Source organism: Eretmochelys imbricata, chromosome 7 (assembly GCF_965152235.1).
Source record: "Eretmochelys imbricata isolate rEreImb1 chromosome 7, rEreImb1.hap1, whole genome shotgun sequence".
NCBI classification, from domain to species: Eukaryota; Metazoa; Chordata; order Testudines; family Cheloniidae; genus Eretmochelys; species Eretmochelys imbricata.
Window position 1 is genome coordinate 20,995,533 of NC_135578.1, and position 17,312 is coordinate 21,012,844.

The 17,312-nt window shown below is 43.7% G+C and overlaps 1 protein-coding gene across 1 annotated transcript in view; it reads left to right on the forward strand.

Moving 5' to 3' along the window:
* Nucleotides 1-17,312, forward strand: part of UROC1 (urocanate hydratase 1) — a 66,181-nt gene that overhangs the window by 13,118 nt on the left and 35,751 nt on the right. Inside the window, exons 3-10 of the mRNA XM_077821467.1 lie at nt 755-848; nt 2,687-2,746; nt 6,011-6,139; nt 6,851-6,912; nt 8,334-8,400; nt 10,430-10,573; nt 15,967-16,055; nt 16,787-16,849. Of these exons, the coding sequence (XP_077677593.1) occupies nt 755-848; nt 2,687-2,746; nt 6,011-6,139; nt 6,851-6,912; nt 8,334-8,400; nt 10,430-10,573; nt 15,967-16,055; nt 16,787-16,849 (708 nt within the window). The remainder of the gene's footprint in view (nt 1-754; nt 849-2,686; nt 2,747-6,010; nt 6,140-6,850; nt 6,913-8,333; nt 8,401-10,429; nt 10,574-15,966; nt 16,056-16,786; nt 16,850-17,312) is intronic.

Below are 17,312 nucleotides of genomic sequence, written 5' to 3' on the forward strand. Positions count from 1 at the left end.
TAGAACAAATTGGTGGGAAGGAGAGCATAGGGTAGCAATTAGACAATTACAGTAGTTAGCCTTGAAGAATAATCTTGCTCTGAAAAGTGGCTCTGTAGAAATACCAGTGTGGGATTCTATGTACAGTATGCCTCAATGATTTCTGGATCAAAAGAAAATGTGGGTGTTTTTTCCCCTAACTGCCAGCCTTGCAAACTCAACCTAGGAATGGAGAATCAAGCTGGAGTCTTTTCTTCTCAAGCATGAGCAGAAATAATAGAGGTGGTGCAGGCCAACTGTGCCACCAGTGAAACCTTTCAAGCCCCATTGTCTTGTGCGGAGTTGCACAGATATAACTGAGTGGCCCTGTAATTGGCGGAGTAAACAATTCAGGTGATGGGGCACCAGAAATATCCAGCTGTCTTTGTGCTGGTTCTTCAGGGCTCTCAGGAGTAATATGAACTTGCTTATGTCAATCAAGTTAGATCCCACTTGTGATTAATTGATTCAACAATTAATGGTAGAAAAGTGCTGAATAAAACTATTTGCAAATATTCTTGGATTAGCTCTGATCAATCTCAAATATGTTAACTCAATTTACAGAAGTCTTTTCAGGCATGGGCTGTGTTTTGTTTTATTTTTTCTTTCCTTATTAATCAATATCTGCAACTCCGGGAAGTTTGGTGGCAGTTAAATATTTCATTGCAGTATTTTTCCTTCTCTTTACATGTGCTTAAGCAAAATCCTCCCTAATGTCTGTGTGTGTTTGTTTCAGAGCTTACCCCATAGAGGAATATCCTTGCAAAACCAAATCAGCTGCTGCAGTAATGCACATGATCATGAATAATCTGGATCCCTCCGTAGCCCAGGTAATGTAACATGGAAATAAAGGGATAGAAATTATTCACAGAACAGGAGCAAATCTACAAGTAATTCCCTCCGGATATGCTCGCATATAAATGGAGTATTTTAGGACCTGTGCAAGGTTTATGCACCACTTATTCCCATTTAAACCCTCAGTATAAGGATTAAATGGGAGTGAAGTAGTGCTGCATAGACCTTGTGCTGGTCCTCTACACAAGGGTGCATTTCCTCCATAACATCTGTAGAGCTGGCTTCTATGTGTGTTAGTTAAACCGGCCATTTTCAGTATCTGCAAGAGAGTGTATGTACAGCGTGGCATGCCAAAATGATACTTTCTGTGGGACTGATCCTCCAAGGGTTCTTGAGTATCTCCTGGGGGGACTGAGGGCCAGCCACTCCCTTTGGCTTCAGTTGGGCCTGAAAGCACACTGTGTTTCTCAGGATAGGGATCTGTGTAGGGCTTAGGCCTGCCAGTCCCATATGCTGTAATCCTAATGACTTCAGTGGGAATTATGCATGCAAGAGGCATGCAGGGTTTTTAGATGGTAAAGCTATGATTTTTATAAAGACCTTATCACCGACCACAATATTCCTCAGAGTTTTCAACTCCTGTTGGATCACTCTGAGGTTGAGATGGTGACTACTGGAGTCCCTTTAACTATTTGACCGTTTTTATTAATTAGGCTCTGATGTCATGGGAGTCTGGAGTACTGGCTGGCATCTGGAGACCCAAGGTGTTCAGTTTGGCTGTGGGGAGGGGAAGGGATTTTGGTTGTTCAAATTAACAGGCCTCTGTATGTCAGTAAATATGGTAAAAGTATTGTCTCCTCCCTCAAAGAAGCCCACAGTGGAAGCCAATGAGTCAAGAAAGCACAGCAAGATGATCTCATGGAGGTTATAGCTCCCCTCTTGTGGGGAGCTGGGGGGCTGTGGAACTTGGAGGGTGATGCTTCCTTTCCCCATGGATACTGGGGATCTGCAGGCAAGAGACATCCCACCCCCGCCATTCCAATCAATGTGGGCAGGAGCCATACACATAGATGGCCACCCTTTGAGTGGCAGGGCTGGCTCTCATTCCACCTAGTGGTATGGTTCCTCCTGCAGCCAGCCATACTGCTATTGGATGGGTGCTCCTGCCGCTGCCACGCCCTCTTCCACGTAAAGCAATAATGTTTTTGATTTCATTTGTCTTCCTTTCCTTGTTCTTTTCGATTCATTGCTACACACACTTGTTGTGCCTTCTCTATTTAGACTGGAAGCTCCTTGGGGAAAGGACCATCTCTCACTATATATTTACAGAGCGACTAGCGCAGCGGGGCCGGACTCTGATTGGGGCTGCCAGGCACAACAAATTAATCAGGGCTCAATCCTGCTCCCATTGAAGTCATTGACTTTAATGAGAGTAGGGTTAAGCACTCAATATCTTATGTCCTCAATATATATCAAAAAGTAGATGTTAACCCTTTCTGCATCTTTGAAAGTGCAGCATGCATCTCAGAAGCAAGATCGCTCACACTGACTTTAAGGAAGCTTTTTGCATTGCCTGCCTAGTTAAAAGAATAGCAGCCAAGGATTAATTTTTGTAATTTGGCATATAGGTAACCACATTTTTGCAATAATTAATAGCCCTTATTCTAAGGGAGAGATTACAATCCACTGATTTGCTTAAATTGTCACTTTTACTATGATACTTTCTGGTTTCAAAAGTCAAGAGAATGTTGATGCAAAAAATATAACGAGTTGAATTTAACATTAAATTAATCTCTGGGATTGTTAAAGGAATCATGCAGAAATGTTGCAGGAAAGCACTAGTTTTAATATCATGAAAATGTGCCTTTTTTAGTTTCCCCAGGAGCTTGTAACTTACGGAGGAAACGGACAAGTCTTCAGCAGTTGGGCTCAGGTATGACATTGATACATTTGCAACCAGAGGTCTTGTGAAAAAGTAGATCAGATTCATATTTCACCCACCGGAACTCCATTCTGCTTAGGCAGAGTTTGTGACAAATTCTTGGCAGTCATTGTCTCGTAATATTCCAAAACATCCCGTCTGAGTAGATGAATCCTGAGTTATGAACTGTAGAGATGTACAGAGCTTTATTTAGTGAGGAGAGGACATGCTGCCAAATAGGAATGTTGTGACGACAATTGAGTATTTTAAGATAATTTCTTTTCTTTCTATCGTACATTTGCATGCGCCTCTGGTTTGTTCACATAATTTTAGAGGCAAATTGAATCTTAATATGTAATAAGGAATATTTGTTTGTTTCTACTAATTTCACACTAGTTTGATAACATGCAACTTACTAATAATGACTTAAAAAGCACAATCTTGAGTCTGTTTCCAACAATATCAAAGAACAGCTGAAGACATTTCATAATTACTAGCTGACCATTTCTTTGTCCAGTTTAGCTTCAGTTTTGGTAACATTGAATTATATCTCCTTTGATAAAGAGGTGTGGTCGAGGCTTGAGTCTAAATTCTGGGGCTGGAATGTATAATGGATCCTAAAGTCCAAATCTGAGACCTAGGGTCAAGGCCAGGTTTGCAGAACACAGAGGAAGACACACACATTGCCCAAAAGCTCAATAATCCTGAGACATAAATGTCAATTCTCCACTAATGTACAGATACTCTTCTCAGGCCATTGTCTGTGGGAGTTTGCTTTCCCAACTAGATGAGAAGATTTCAGAAGCATTAGGTATTATTCTACTCATAGAACGAGCGTCTGCATACTATATGTTGTCCCCATTCTTCCCAGTAATGGCATGCAGTACAGTGTAGTTGTCACACAAACACTTTGCAAACACTGAAATTTGCACATGAAAAAACATTTCAAGGAAATCACTGACATCAATAACATGGGTACTCGGTTACATCCTATACAAGGGCAATTTAGTCATTCAGAACCAGATTGGGTACAGTTGCTCAACAGGGATGAAGTGGAAGAACATTCGATGAGCAGCTCTCATGTGCCCCTATGGACAGCAGGGCACAAATGCAATTGCTGTGAGCACAGAAACTGCCCCCTCCATGAATCTTCTGAGGCACAAGAGTACTACAAAGGGGGCAGAGAAGTGAAAGGAGGAGTTGGGGCTATAGTCCTTCCTTGCTGCTGGTAGAGCTGGACAGGTGTGCAGACAGGAATATGCTGCATCCCCTGGAAAGGATGTAGCATCAGGCATGCACCTCCCCCTGCAGACTGCAAGATCTAGTTGGAATTCTGGCTCTAAAGTCCTCCCAGAGCTCACCTGAAGATGGTGCACGTTATTCTAAGGCTTCCTGTACCTCTCACAAACAAAAATACCCTTAAGACAGAAATGCATTGGGTCAGATGTATCCCTGCTGAAGCTTCTGTGACTTTGGTCCCTTGTTTGTTTTTCAAAAAATACATTAACTTACAGGAGTACTTGTGGCACCTTAGAGACTAACAAATTTATTAGAGCATAAGCTTTTGTGAGCTACAGCTCACTTCAAATTTGTTAGTCTCTAAGGTGCCACAAGTCCTCCTTTTCTTTTTACGGATACAGACTAATACGGCTGCTACTCTGAAACCTGTCATTAACTTACAGGTAGGGGAATATGAATGATCTTGTGGTTATGGCACAGGTCTGGGAGATGGGAAACCTGGGTTTTATTCCCAGTTCTGTAACAAACTCCATGTGTGACCTTGGGCAAGTCACTTGTGCCTCAATTTCCGAGCCGATAAAATGTGGATTGTAGTCCTTACCCCCACCAGGGGCTTTTTGAGGGTAAATTGATTATAAATTACTTGTGAGACCCTGTTCCTGTTTTAGTGTGAACAGCACCTCCAGTTAAATTAGATGCATGCATGTGTCTCAGAGGCTGGTATGCCTCAGGGCAAATGTGAGACGACAAGGTGAAATGCAAGCAACACAAAATTTGATAACACTCTGTCCTTTCTCTATTTCCAGCTGTCTTGTCCAAATTAGATAGAGCTGTGAACTGCAGGAGTTTCACTGCAGAACAAACAATGCTTTTTTGTTCCTGGTTACTTAGAGTAGCAATCGGATGAATGATTGGGTTGTAATGGGAACACTTTGTTCTCTGTGTTCATGTCATGAAATCAGAGTGCTTTTTTTTTTTTTTTTGCCATTGCAAAATTTATCCTGAAAGTGCTGACATCATCTGCACAGCCCCTTGCTTTCTTCCAAGTAGATTACTAAAGAAAAATCCATTTCTGGTTCCAAATTTCCCTCACTTCAGCCCCACCAGCCTCAAGACTTAAAATTGTGACCTGGGCTATTCTTTTCCACCAAGAAGGCCAGTATGGGTCTTGCTTTAGAGACAGTCATTGCTGCTTGCTAATCAGCCAGAAAGATGGTGGTTGTACATAAAATATAGCAAAATGTGACTATTTTGTGTGTTTTCAGTCCATAATCACATTTTGAAAATTCACTTGAAATCATATGAACGTTCTGTGGGAAAATAATGGACTTGTGTTAACTCTGCAGCCAGTTTATAGACTAAGGGACAAATTTTGCTCTCTAGTGTACTTCCAGAGTAATTTTGCAGATGATGTTGGGAATTTTTTTTTATATATCTGAATGTGTATCAAGGACCGTATTTTCTTTTATCAACATGATGAAAAGAGTTGATTTTTGTTTAGGACGAAAACTTCTTTCACCTTCTAGTGCCAATTGTAATCCAGATTTATTTCAAAGGCGAGAAGCCGTAGGAGACCTTGCAATCTTGAGATTAATGAGGTTTGTGTGTGTTTTCGTAGCTGTTATTTTAAAGAGAAATTTTTAGCATTTGGCCTTGGGAAGATTTTCAGAAAAGTGCCAGAACCAAATGGCTGGTTTCAGGTTAAAATCAGGACAATTCAAAAAATGATCCATTAAGTGCTAGCAAGTCATTTCTGAGTTTTGTACTGGAGAAAAATACTGATTTTTTTGCTGTTCTTTCTGGAGCTCATTCAGAATGTTCTCACTAGTAATTTATGTGTTTGCTGTTGAGCAATGTCCTTCTAATAGACCTTATTAAAAGTAAGAATGTAGCAAAAGTTCTGGTTGATTTTCTATATATAAATACACTATGTTAGCCACACAGCTGTTATTATACTAGAAACTTAAGAGCTCTTGGAAGACAGATCATTGCAAGATAGAAACAGATTCACTAGTTTTCCTTTGCTTTAATTTTCAGTTCTGGTTGGTGATGCACTATTTGTCTGAGATGACAGAAGAGCAAACTTTAGTGATGTACAGTGGACATCCTTTGGGCCTCTTCCCCAGCCATCGGTATGCACCTCGATTAATCATCACCAATGGCATGGTGGGTATTATCATCTCATTCTGTTTGCCTCATCTTAGGCTGTTTTTAAACTTATTCCTTATTAGATTATCATTACATGAATAAAAGAAAACGCGTAAGTCCAAATTCTGCCTCATTTATTCCAGTGCAACCCTCTCTACGTCAGTGGGGTTGCATTGGGATAATTAAGGGCAGAATTCTGCCTTCATCAGATGGCCATGTTTTTCTGTCAGAGTTAGCCTAGGGCAGATTTGAATGAGTGACCTAGAGGTGGTTTCTGTGTTCCATTGTCAGTCTTCTAAGCCATTCAGTCCTCATCTCTTCATATCTCCCTACTGTATGTTCCACTCCGTGCATCCGATGAAGTGGGTTTTAGCCCATGAAAGCTTATGCCCAAATAAATTTGTTAGTCTCTAAGGTGCCACAAGGACTCCTCGTTGTTTTTGCTGATACAGACTAACACGGCTACCACTCTGAAACCCATTTCTTCATCTGTTATTCACGTGGACAGGTAATTACCTCTGTAAGATTTGAAAGCAGGTAAGCTGCATGACAGATGAGTCACTTTTTCCATAATATTAGAACATATGGAGCCAAAGCCCCCTTCCTTACCCTTGGGATTAGTCCCATTGATGTTCATTGATTTACTACTGGCATGAGTAAGTCTAGCAGAATTTGGCCTGTGGAATAGAACCATTGCTATGTTCCAAAGCTTTATTTTTTTCTTTTTAGGTTATTCCCAACTATTCCTCCAGAGATGAATATGAGAAAATGTTTGCAATGGGAGTTACAATGTAAGATATGCTTCATTATTACTCCTGTTTCAAAGGTTTGCAGTCTTATATTAACTAAACCTGAGTCAGAGACCAGTTACCTTTTGATTAAAATTTCTAATATAGATGGACTTTAACTGTGTTCCATCACTGAAGTAAGCTCCTGATTCAGCACAGCACTTAAACACATGCTTAATTTTAAGCATGAGTGATCCCATCTGTGCTCAGCAAACGATTTAAGCACATACTTAAGTCCCATTGGAACTTAAGGTTAAACACATGTATAAGGACTCAGCTGAATCAAGGTCTAAAGCCTCAGTCATGACCAAGACATGATATTTTTGATATTTTGGGAATAAATAATGTGATTGCATTTTATTTTTTCATTGCTCATCCAGTTTATGGAGCAGGGGGATTGTTCACTCAATTATCCAAGAGTTTGCATGTCATGGTGAGAATTAACAGTTGCAGTGCTGTGAAAGTCAAGGAGAAGTAGGTGCACATAAATAAGGAGCACATATGAAAGGGGTTAATATGGAGCATGAATATGGAGGTTAGCATTCTCAAAGGAACCTAGGCGAGTTAGGAATCTAGGGTAAAATTTTCAAAAGTACCTAAGTGATTTAAGTACTAAGTTCCACTGAAAGTCAAGTCACATGTACACTGCAAAACCAAAACCAAAACAACTCTCTGCAGCGAGTCTCAAAGCCCAAGTCAACTGACTTAGGATTGCAGGGCTTGTGTTGCAAGGCTCGACATAGCCATGTAGACGTTCCTGCTCGGATTGGAGCACTGGTTCTGAGACCCTCTCCCCGACCTCGTGTCAGAGAGTCGGCTCCAGCCCAAGTGGGAATGTCTACACTGCTCTTTTTTAGCTCCATAACACAAGCCCAGCAGCCCAAGTCAGTTGATCTGGGCTCTGAGACTCACCGCAGTGAGAGTTTTTTTTTTTTGCAGTGTAGACGTCTCCTAAATCACTTAGGTGCTTTTGAAAAATTTATCCTCTGTTTTCATTGACTTTCAATGGGGATTCAGTGTCTACAACACTTCATCCACACTGGGAGTCACAGCCAGAGTGCTTAGCCCACATAAAGCCATGTTTCCATTTTACTTGTCTGTGCTGCAGCTGTGCACTCCCAAAGCTCCTTTTATACCCATATTTGACCTTCTTACAATAAATAACCAGCTTTGGGCTTCTGAGGTGACTCTGCCATTGAAGTTCAGCACATGGAAGAGTGGCGAGATATTACCATGGTTTCCTCTTTTTGATGGTGCTGGATAATCACTTACTCATAATGCAGACAGGATTCAGTTAAATTGTAAACTTGATAATATCAGGTTTTCTAACAACAGAGAACATAGCCACAGACAATATTGTTTTCATTTTAACCTTATTCTGAATTGAATAAAATGGACATCATTGTGTTCACTTCAACTGATAGGTATGGACAGATGACAGCAGGGAGCTATTGCTACATTGGACCACAGGGAATTGTCCATGGAACTGTGGTAAGAGATTTGGGGAGGGTTGTCTGCATTGTCATACATTGTCTGCGAGACAGGTGGTGGGTGCTGAGTTGATATCAGGATGCTCCTGACTACTAAAGGAAATGAGTTTTGCCACCTCATTAACAGAACTTTAGCTCCCCCCAAACTCTTCAAATCAGAGATGGAATCATGATCCAGAGCAATAATTTGAGAGTGTCTGGATCCAGGGTTTTAATCTGGGCTCATCTCTAGTTACAACAGGTGAACTGGCTGAACATGCATTGTCCTAGTACCTAGTACCAGTGATGAGCTGCTAAAATCTTAACAATCGGTTCCCTCCTCACCCCACAAGGGGGTCGTGGACTGCCTCCGCCCCCCGGGACCCCTGCCCCATCCACCCCCTTCCCCTGTCCCCTGACTGCCCCCAGAACCAGGCAGGAGGGTCTCGTGGGCCACTGTAATGGGTGCCCACCGCGCCCTGCCCCTAAGAACCAGAGGCACCTGCTGGGGGGCGAGGTGGGGAGTCCCAGAGGTGCTTACCTGGGGCAGCTCCCAGGAAGCATCCGGCAGGTCCCTCTGGCTCCTAGGGGTGGGGGAGCATAGCTGAGGGGGAGCAGGGGGAGCAGCCGCTCCCCCCCACCGATCACATCAAAAGTGGCGCCTTAGGCACCGACTCCCTGGGTGCTCTGGGGCTGGAGCACCCACAGGGAAAATTTTGTGGGTGCAGAGCACCCGCCAGCAGCTCCCTTCCCTGCGCCTGGCCCCAGCTCACCTCTGCTCCGTCTCTGCCTCCGCCTCCTCCCCTGAACGCGCCGCCCCACTCTGCTTCTCTGCCCCACCCCACCCCGGTTTCCTGCGAATCAGCTGTTCATGCGGGAAGCCTGGGAGGGCTGAGAAGCAAGCGGCGGCTTCGCACTCAGGCCCAGGGAGGTGGAGGCGGAGGTGAGCTGGGGCGGGAAGCAGTTCCCCTGAGCGCCCCTCGGGTTACCTGCTGCGGCGCGGACAGCCCTCCTTGCACTCCCCCCCCGGCCCCAGCTCACCTCCCCTCCGCCTCCGCCTCCCTGGGCCTGAGCACGAAGCCGCTGCCTGCATCTCAGCCCTTCCAGGCTTCCCGCGCGAACAGCTGATTCGTGGGGAAACTGGAGGGGGCGGAGAAGCAGAGCGGGGCGGCGCGTTCAGGGGAGGAGGAGGAGGCGGAGGCGGAGCGGAGGTGAGCTGGGGCGAGGAGCTGCCAGTGGGTGCTCTGCACCCACCAAATTTTCCCCGTCGGTGCTCCAGCCCCGGACCACCCAGAGAAGTGGAACCTAAGGCACCACTTTTGGCCAGTTGTTAAATTTAGAAGCCCTTTTAGAACCGGTTGTCCCTTGTGGGACAACCGGTTCTAAGAGGGCTTCTAAATTTAACAACCGGTTCCAGCTCACCACTGCCTAGTACATTGAATGTAACTTGTTCTTGATCCCTCATTTTATTTAGTATTGAAATACAGTATTTTGTTGTCTGCCAAATTCTTCCTGCATAGTGTCTCAAAATCCTGTCTAAAGATTTGTGTGCACAGATTCTGTAACCCATGAGTATATCCACAGACTCCTTCGGATTGAAAGGAACCTTTAATTAAAATGTATTCCATTCCCTGGCCTCATGAAGGGATTGATTCTGGCATCCCTAAACCATCCATGAGATTTGGATGTCTCTTGAACATGTTCAGGATCAGGAATGATGAGTCTACAACCTTGCTCAGCAGCTTGTTCTATTCTTTAACCATTCAAATAGTTTCTCCCGATATTGAATGTAAATGATTCCTTAAACCAGTTCCATTGTGTTTCAAGCATTACATTTTTGCAAAAGGCTGGGAAGACCACTTGACCCTCCTAAAAACACCGGTGTCTTAGAGTATCTTAACCAATTCTACTTGTAAACAAATGTAGGCTTAACAAATACCTAATCAATGCAAAAGTACAATAGAGATACAAACATGTTAAATATCTTTAAATTTTCAGGATTTTAGGGACAGGGGTTACCAATGATTGCTTTGTTCTGCACTGTGTGTTAGCTAACAGTGCTGAATGCAGGTCGTCGCTACTTAGGCAAGGAGGACCTGGCTGGGAGGGTGTTTGTCACCTCTGGTCTTGGAGGGATGAGTGGTGCTCAAGCTAAAGCTGCAGTCATTGCTGGATGTGTAGGGATCATTGCTGAGGTAAGACCAACACCTCTTTGTTTTCATTCTGTATTTCCTTTGCAGGGTTCCTTTATACACTGTCTCAGATCTCTCTACTCTCTTGGGGCTTGTTCCTCATTCCTTTCAGTTTGCCTTCCTGTGCTAAACTCCACTCTGGTAGCATCTATGCCTGCTCAGTTATAAAACTCTCTACCCCATCAATGTGTAACTGGCAAGAATTGTGTCAAACATGCAATTTATGTGATCCTCATTAAAAAAAATATTCTCCCCCAAACAGCTGTGTACCCTTCCCATTACTTATTTTAAGCTCCTCTCCCTTCCCTAAAGTCCTCCACCCTCTATAGTTTGTTTTCAGTTCCCTGTATTTAATTATAAGCTCCTCAGAGTATGGATCTTGCCTTTTGCAAAGTGCCAGGTACATGCCTAGTGCTATTTAAGTAATAAACAATCATTCTCTAAGTGAGCCAGTTTTTAATGTTGGGGATAAATTCGGCCCTAGTATAAGTAGGCCTAACTTCAATGAACTTGAGTGGGAATTATGCCCTTTTATACCAGGATTCAGTCTGGCCCAAGGTATTAAAACAGGGGTGAGCATAATAGGGTTAATGCATCTGGCAGCCTCATCAAGAGTTATAAGAGAGCCTAATGGTAGACTCTCCCCAAATGTACGGACCCTTCCCAAATCTCTTACGACAGTTCTGTGGACTATTCCCTGTGGTCCAATGGAGCAATAGCTCCTTGCTGTCACCTGTCCCCTACCTATCACTTTCAGTGAACACAAAGATGTCCCTTTTATTCAACTCAGAATAAGGCAAAAATGAAAATAACATTTTCTGTAGCTATGTTATCCGTTGTTATCAAGTTCAAATCTTAAATGAATCCTGTCTGCATTAAGAGTAAGATATTAACCACCAGCAGCAAAAAGAAGATCCCATGTCAATAACTCACCATTGTTCCATGTGCTTAACTTCACATGGGAGTTTCACATCAAAATCTTGGAATGTACTAGTTATTTTAGTGGGATTTTCAAAAGTGCTCAGCGTTGGCCTTACTCTGCTCCCATCCAGGTCAATGGGAGTTTAAGTCACTGGGAGTTTTACCATTGACTTCAATGGGAGCAGATTTAAATCAATACCAAGTGCTTTTGAAAATCCCACCCTTAAGCAAGAAGGCCCATCACACTTTTGATCAGCTAAAGACCACTGGGGCAGCACGTGTCTCAAGCCTTTATCCCAGCAAGTCCTGATCTCATTATAGTGACCAGATATGAAAGGTCAACACAATTTCTCTTTCAAATGTTCCATTTTGGTACACAAAGCTTGGGGCTGCTTCATTCTGTGCTTCTGCATTTGGACTTTGAACACCCTGAACCTGCACTGAAGTCCATTGTGTCAGTCCCCAGGTGTACCTTCCCAAATGCTGTAGGGAGTGGGCAGCCAGGGGCTGGTTCCCCTCCTTCCCTACCCCTCTGCCCCCAGCATAATTTAGAGCAGCCTCAGAGCTGTTCTAAATTATACCAATTTATAAAGGACTCTTAGAGGCAAGTACTTTGTCTGGGGAATTGCCAGAGTGCCTTTTCCTCTTCCACCACAGCACACCACTGATGTGCAGCCTCAGCCTGGGGGGGGTGGAATTTATCATTTGGCCCAGTGGGAGCATTGCCTGTGCAAAGATTGCCACAATGGCTCATCTATTTGATCCCCTAGAGCAGTAGTTCTCAACTCTGGTCCACCGCTTGTTCAGGGAAAGCCCCTGGCATGCCGGGCCGGTTTGTTTACCTGCCACGTCTGCAGGTTCAGCTGATCGCGGCTCCCACTGGCCGCTGTTCGCCACTCCAGGCCAATGGGAGCTGTAGAAAGCGGCGTGGGCCGAGGGACGTGCTGGCTGCCCTTCCCGCAGCCCCCACTGGCCTGGAGCGGTGAACCGAAGCCAATGGGAGCCGCGATCGGCCAAACCTGCGGACGCGGCAGGTAAACAAACCAGCCCAGTGCGCCAGGGGCTTTCCCTGAACAAGCAGTGGACCAGAGTTGAGAACCGCTGGCCTAGAGGAAAGTTGTCTGACAGTTTTTTTAAAAAAATGAGAGCAAGTAGCAACACAGCCTCTTCTCTTATTCCCACCTAGAGTAAGATCAATTTTTAATGATATTTTGCTAATATTAGCTACCTTTTATCTGTAAGTTAAAGACCACTAATGCATTAGCAATCAGCACACTGGATGTTATGAGCCCATTAGGTTTATAAAATGATGGATAAGCAACACATTTAAAAGCCAAACACTAGAATTCTAATGTTGATAAATGTAAGTATCCATAAGACCAAAATAAAATCCACCCAGATTTGAAATATAAATAAAGAAAAACAATAAAGTCTCTTAGGGCCTGCATTTTTCAGTTGTTTTTAAGTTCTGATGCTCCTTATAATGATTCTGTTCTTCTAAAGTTTTCTTTGGTTTCTAACCAGAATTGATCAGAATAATTTTCTATACTCCAAAATGTAATAAACAGAGATCAGGCATAGACTAGGAATAATGGGGCTGTTTCATTATATAATCATTTATTCTTTTTCTAAAGAATATAAATACAATTCTGCTCCACTGAATGGAGCTGAAAGATCAGTTTATTTCCCTTTTAATTTTTTAACAAACTTTTCAACTCTATAGAACCTCATCCTGACCTTCTTACTTGGAGGGAAATATCAGTCACATTTCACACTTTATAGTAAAGTTACATTTATAAACTATTTCAGAAGAGTTAATAAATGATGAATTGAGGTTATAAGTATGTTATAGAAATGAATAGTATAGATAGCTATAAGCACATCAGTAGAAGGTCATGGGTTCAAGTCTCATTTGATCTGACACTGAAAGGGCACCTCCAGTTCACCCAGCTGCAAAATGGGTTCCTGATTCACTCCTTTTTGTACCATTGGCTATGAAACTGGTGTGCCTTAACTGTGCCAGCCCGATGAGGCGTTGGCTTGGTGCGCGGGTGGATAGGTGGTTTTTGACATCAATAGAAGGAGTTATAGATGTTTAAAGGCAAGAAACATATTGAACTATGGCAGGGTTTCTCAACCTGTGGGTCAGGACCCCAAATTCTAAGCCAGAATGTTTCAAAGGGTCACATGGCAACTCCTGTCCCATGGGGCTGGCTGGGCTCACCTCCCTGCTCCAGGCAATGCAACCTCTGGGATCCCAGTGCCACTCAAGTTTGGCCCAGCTGTCACGATGACAGGAGTCCAGATAGGCCAAATCTGAGTGAGTGGCGCTGCAACCCCATGAGCCAGGTCACAACTCCACTCACACAAATTTGGTCTAGTCAGGGGGTGGGGCCAAAGCTGAGTGGCATTGCAACCCCGGAGGTTTTAATGCTCAAAGCAGAAAGCCAAGCCCAGCCAGCCCCACAGCATAGGAGCTGCAGGAGCTGCCACTGTGGGGTGAGTGCTGGGTAGGGTTGCCAGGGAACGCCGGGTCAAAAAGGGACTCTGGCAGCTCCGATCAGCACAGCTGACTGGGCCGTTAAAAGTCCGGTTGACGGCACGTAGCTCTGCATGGCTCCTGGAAGCAGTGGCATGTCCCCTCTCCAGCTCGTATGCATAGGAGCAGCCAGGAGGCTCCATGCGCTGTCTCTGCCCCAAGTGCCGTCCCCGCAGCTCCCATTGGCCAAAAACCATGGCCAATGGGAGCTGCAGTGGCGGCGCCTGCAGACAGGGCAGTGCTCAGAGCTGTCTGACCGCACCTCCGCATAGGAGTTGAAGGGGGGGCATGCCGCTGCTTCTGGGAGCTGCTTGAGGTAAGTGCTGCTGGGAGCCTGCACCCTGACCCCCTTCCGTGCCCCAGCCTCCTGCCCCAGCCCTGATGCCCCTCCTGGCCTCCGAACCCCTTGGCCCTCTTTCTCATTTTTTAAGATCAGGTTCCCTGATAACTATTATTATGCTAGCAAAATGCTGCAATGTTTGGGTTGCAAACCCTGCATAGGTATGTTGGAATCAAAACAAAAGCGGGGTTTTTTTCATATCTTCACTTTGGGGCATAAACTACCTGCTGGGGCCCGTTTAAGCTATTATGCAGGGGTATAGGGTTGAAGAGAATCCCTAGTGTAACTCCACTAATCCCATGGAGTTACTCCAGGTGTGATGTGAACCCATGTGGTTGATGTCATTTTAAAAACTGTTGACTCGCTGATCAAAGAGCATAAAAGATTTTCTAGAATCTGATGAAAAGGAAGTTAATTTCTTTGGGTGTGTTGGTGGGGTCTATGAAATGAGATCCAAGACCCTATCGAGATAGGTCAGAAATACAGTATATAGGATACTATAACACAGAGGATTTAGATAGTCCAATCAGCGCTGCACTCAGACTTTTTGAACTGTAGTATCAGAACCCATTTATTTGTCATGTACCATTCTGCATTCTTTTTTCCATCACGGCTGTTTTGCCTGGTACTAAAACAGCATACCAAGAGAAGCAGTCTCCTCTGTGTAACTGACTTCTTAGTCTGCTGCTCCACTGGTGTTGCCCCAAACCAGGGTTTTTTAATGATATGCCTAATCAGTGACATGGGAATTGAAGGAACGTTTCACACACTGAAATAACTTGGCAAGAGGAGGCTTTCCATCAACTTCGATGGGCATTAGATCAAGCCCCAAATATATAACGTTTTTTGTTTACGTATCAATGGTTTGGTGGCTGGAAATGATGGAAAGAAAATGCAGGGGGTGGGCTGTGGGAATGCATGGCAGTTTAAATGGGTTATTGTAAAATTGGGGGGGGGTCATTGAAAATCTGAAAGCAGAAACGCTTTTTGTTTTCAGTTTTTCAGTTAAAACATGAACAATTCCAAGAGAAATAAAAAAATTGTTGTTAAATTTTTTTGTGGGGGAAAAATGTTTCCTAACCAGCTCTCATTAGGATTTTGTTTTTCTAAAGCCAGGTTGGTTTGGATCTGGCTCAGTGCTTAATTTGTGCTGGGGCTTGCCAGGGCTGAGTCCTGGCACCTCTGGGCTTGGCAGTTCATATCCCTGGCACCTCTGGGCTTGCCATGTTGTTTATGAAAGTAAAAAAATTGCTTGAGCCCCGGCACCTCTTTCATTACAAATTAAGCAGTGATCTGGTTCCCATTTTATTAAAACTACAAAGGTTGGGGTTGGGAGGTGGTTGGAGAAAATATTCCGCTCTTGTTCCATTCCTGGTTTGAAACAACAGAAACCAGAACTGATGGAATATGAGAAGCTAGAAATAAAAAACAACGATTAGCTCACCCAGCTCATCACCTTGAAGCCAATGCAGGAGTGTGGTCTTATGTACATTTGTTAGTGTTTCATCCAGGATTGTTTTAAAGTTAAAGATGGATTGGAGAAGTTCTTCGGTAGGTGAGATGACAGTCCTGAAATAATTATGCAATTTGTCCCAGGTTGATGAAGCTGCACTTTTGAAACGTTACAGGCAAGGTTGGCTGATGGAAATCACTGATAGCCTGGACCACTGCATTGCTCGGCTTAGGTATGGCTCATGAAGTGCTGTGTTTGTCCCTATGTGCTAAATCCTGCTCAAGGGCTGAAGTAACTGCAGCAGCCCTTGAACTCCCCTACATGGGTGTGCAGGGGAGGGGTTACAGGATCTCTCTCCTCATATCACCTCTGCTATTAAATGAGGTAAATGAGAAGAGAATCAGGCCCATGTATTAGAAATTCAACTCATGAATTCCCTGTCTTGTTATTATTACTCCATAGCCCCTTACAGAATCACTCTGGTTTGAAAAGGATGAGCTAGGTGAAAGTATAAAATCTTCATACTGAGGTTGTGGATTTAAAGAATATTGTTGAGGTTTTTAAGTGAAAGGAATGGTATTTGGCTTGCCGGCACCGTAACCTGTTCACTATTAACAGCACAGTCTGAGCTCTGTTTGCTCTGAAACTCTTTCAGACAGAAAGTCTGTCTGAATAAGAACACTGACTCTTCAGTGCATTGTCCAGTTCCCGGTACAGTGCCTAATCTTCTATTGTTTATGCACCTAGAACTCCCAGTCTACTCAAGGAATCCCAAGCAGCATAAGGATCCTCTTGTCGGTTTAGGCTGATAGTGTTCATCACTCCTGTCTTGCTGTTTGAACCTACATAGGCTTTTCTCTGCTCTTTTGAGTGACTGCTTTGGTTGTTTATGTGTAGTTTGTAAACTGCAACTATCCAGATGATGAATTTTCTTCAACCATTTCTATTTTTACTCTATTATAGAGATGCAAGAGAGAATAAAATTACCCTTAGTTTGGGCTACCATGGGAATGTGGTAGATCTTTGGTAAGTACCAGATGGTAGATGGCACTTTTCCTTGTTAGTTAGCCTGGAACAATGTCCAAGCTTGTAGACAAAGGGAATTGTCCTTCAAACCAACCACTGAAGCTACATCTTGACTCTCGAAGGTAAATCTGGTGTCCAAATTCCAAATGGGTGAATTACATTTTGCCGACCAAAGTACCCCTTTTAGGCACAAATGGATAACTTTGGCTTTGGAAACCAAAGTGGGGTCTTAATAAGATAATTCATTGGTAATCAGAAACTGGAGAATGGTGTCTTAATGAAAGACAACCCCTTGGTCATCAGAATATTGAGAAAAGAAATTTGCTGCTTTAGTGGCTTGATCCAAAGCCCACTGAAATCAGTGACAAGCATTATTTATATTTCTATCAGGCATCCACCAACAGACATTGCCAATCCAGGATATCCTGGTAATATTATAAAAAAATCTCTAGGGATATTCCTG